At 35.3% G+C, this 1,880-nt stretch overlaps 1 protein-coding gene across 1 annotated transcript in view; it reads left to right on the top strand.

Annotated features, from left to right (window-relative positions):
- The first annotated feature begins 1,123 nt into the window (after positions 1 to 1,123).
- The window catches only part of LOC115214869 (acetylcholinesterase-like), a 24,683-nt gene continuing 23,926 nt past the window's right edge, over positions 1,124 to 1,880 (top strand). Inside the window, exon 1 of the mRNA XM_029783901.2 lies at positions 1,124 to 1,264. Coding sequence (XP_029639761.2) covers positions 1,192 to 1,264 — 73 coding nt within the window. The 5' untranslated portion in view covers positions 1,124 to 1,191. The remainder of the gene's footprint in view (positions 1,265 to 1,880) is intronic.

Consider the following 1,880-nt stretch of genomic DNA (forward strand, 5'->3'; position numbering starts at 1 on the left):
CTAGCTGTTGAAAACCCCTTTTAGATATAAATCTGGCATAGAAAGACTCGACTAATACGATAATGTATTTCTGCTATTTCTCTCATTCTCTTTTCCTGTATTTTGTTTCCCTTTCTAACCCTCCCTCTCGCTCGCTCTCTCTCTCTTTCTTTCTCTCTCTCCTCTCTCTCCCTCTCGCTCTCCTCCTCTTTCCCGTTCTCCCCCTTTCTCTCTCTTCCTCTCCCACTCTCTCTCCCTCTCTCTCTCTCTCTTTGTTTTACTTTACGTTGTTCTTTAAATGCTTACACGGACTTTTCTTTTTCGCAAAACCCTTTGTACTTTTCGTCTTGTCTTTGTCCTTACATGTTTTTTTTTATTTATGTTAGCCTTTGTGGCCAATAAACCAGAATTTATTATTATTATTATTATTATTATTATTATTATTATTATTATTATTGTTATTATTATTATTATTATTCTATGTTTGACTTTTGCTTTATACTTGTACAAGTTGGCTCCAAGTCTCACCCAGAGACCTCAAGAGACAACAGGTTGGAAGTTCACGTTGTTGTTATGCTTAGTGTGCCATATATTTGGGGGTTTTTTGTTGTACTATTGAATGTCTAATAAAAAAAATTTTTTTTAATGTTTGTTTTAAACCTTGAGATTACATAGAAAGTATTTTGCGTAGGATATGAGCAGTTCTCATGAGCACTATCTTTTGAATTTCTGCCATTTTGGGGTTACCTGGTATCTGAGTTAGGTAGCAATCAGCCCCTTTCGCTATCATTCCCAGGGCACCTATGACAACAGGTATTGTTTTAGTCTTCAGGTTCCACATTTTGCTGATTTCTATTTCAAGATCTTTATATTTGCTCAGTTTTTGGTAGGTCTTGACAGATACGTTTATTATTATTACTATTATTATTATTATTATATTATTATTATTATTATTATTATTATTATCATTATCATATTATCATCATCATCATCATCATCGTCGTCGTCGTCGTCATCGTCGTCGTCGTCATCGTCGTCGTTGTCGTCATCGTCGTCGTCATCATCGTCATCATCACAACTTCACCACGTTGCTGTCGCATATTATCACCATTAGCTTACTCATTTCTCTTATTATTTCAGTGGCTGTCCAATATTTCTCCTTCGTTTACTCCAGTGATTGATGGTTATTTCTTACCCGACCACCCCGCAAAGATGCTGCAAACCTACCCGCTTAATGCCCATCAGTTCTTCACGGGTACCACAAGGGATGAAGGGTCCAGTTTTGGTAATAGCTAATTTTTCTTGTTTTGTTTTGTTTTTTGTTGTTTTTTTTTGTTTTTTTTTTTGTTAAACCTGTTTACACTCAAAACACGCCAAAACATCAACTCATGCATACAAATACACACGCACGCACGCAAACACATACACACAATATTTTGACCTGTGCCATCCTTAATTTTTTCTTAATATAGACCTTTTGTGGTTAATAAAGAAAATATGATTACTACTATAATAATAATTATTATTATTATTACGGAGATGTACTTGCATAGCGAGTGATTTGATCTGAGATCGTGTGCTGAAACGAAAACAATTGCAGCGTGGAAGGTGTTTGTAAGTCATTTAAGAAACACACAAAAGCCGTTCGATTCACTTCAACATTTAAGTTTAATTTGTCAAAATATTTTCGTCGCTTTAAGACCGCGACCTGTTCACTGACAAAAAATCCGTGCTGCCGGATTTTTGTCAGTGAACAGGTCGCGGTCTTAAAGCGACGAAAATATTTTGACAAATTAAACTTAAATGTTGAAGTGAATCGAACGGCTTTTGTGTGTTTCTTAAATTATTATTATTATCATCATAAACAAAACTAGACGTCTAGTCTGAGTATTTTCGAGTCG

The sequence above is a fragment of the Octopus sinensis genome, linkage group LG8 (genome assembly GCF_006345805.1).
Source record: "Octopus sinensis linkage group LG8, ASM634580v1, whole genome shotgun sequence".
NCBI classification, from domain to species: domain Eukaryota; kingdom Metazoa; phylum Mollusca; class Cephalopoda; order Octopoda; family Octopodidae; genus Octopus; species Octopus sinensis.